The following is a 248-nucleotide window of genomic DNA, read 5'->3' on the forward strand; positions in this document are numbered from 1 at the left end:
ACCTCCCTTCTCAATAAACGATGTAACCATCAAAATCTATTGAAGGGCCGGGGCGATTTCTCATACCTTCGCTCGGTCTCTCGTGTAAAGTTCTCGCATCAGGTTCTTCTGGGTCCAAAACAGGCGATGGAGCTCTCTAACCTGAATCAAAAGCACCTGAATTACTACCCAATAAACTATTTTTAAAACCCAAAAAAAATAAAAAAATAAAAAAAGAGTAAATGTCTTAAACAACTGACCTGGCTCCT

The 248-nt window shown here is 39.5% G+C and overlaps 1 protein-coding gene across 1 annotated transcript in view; it reads right to left on the reverse strand.

Annotated features, from left to right (window-relative positions):
• Positions 1-141, reverse strand: part of LOC109839647 — a 5,636-nt gene extending 5,495 nt beyond the window's left edge. Inside the window, exon 1 of the mRNA XM_020408153.1 lies at positions 67-141. Within this exon, the coding sequence (XP_020263742.1) occupies positions 67-99 (33 nt within the window). The 5' untranslated portion in view covers positions 100-141. The remainder of the gene's footprint in view (positions 1-66) is intronic.

This window comes from Asparagus officinalis, chromosome 4, assembly GCF_001876935.1.
Source record: "Asparagus officinalis chromosome 4, Aspof.V1, whole genome shotgun sequence".
NCBI classification, from domain to species: domain Eukaryota; kingdom Viridiplantae; phylum Streptophyta; class Magnoliopsida; order Asparagales; family Asparagaceae; genus Asparagus; species Asparagus officinalis.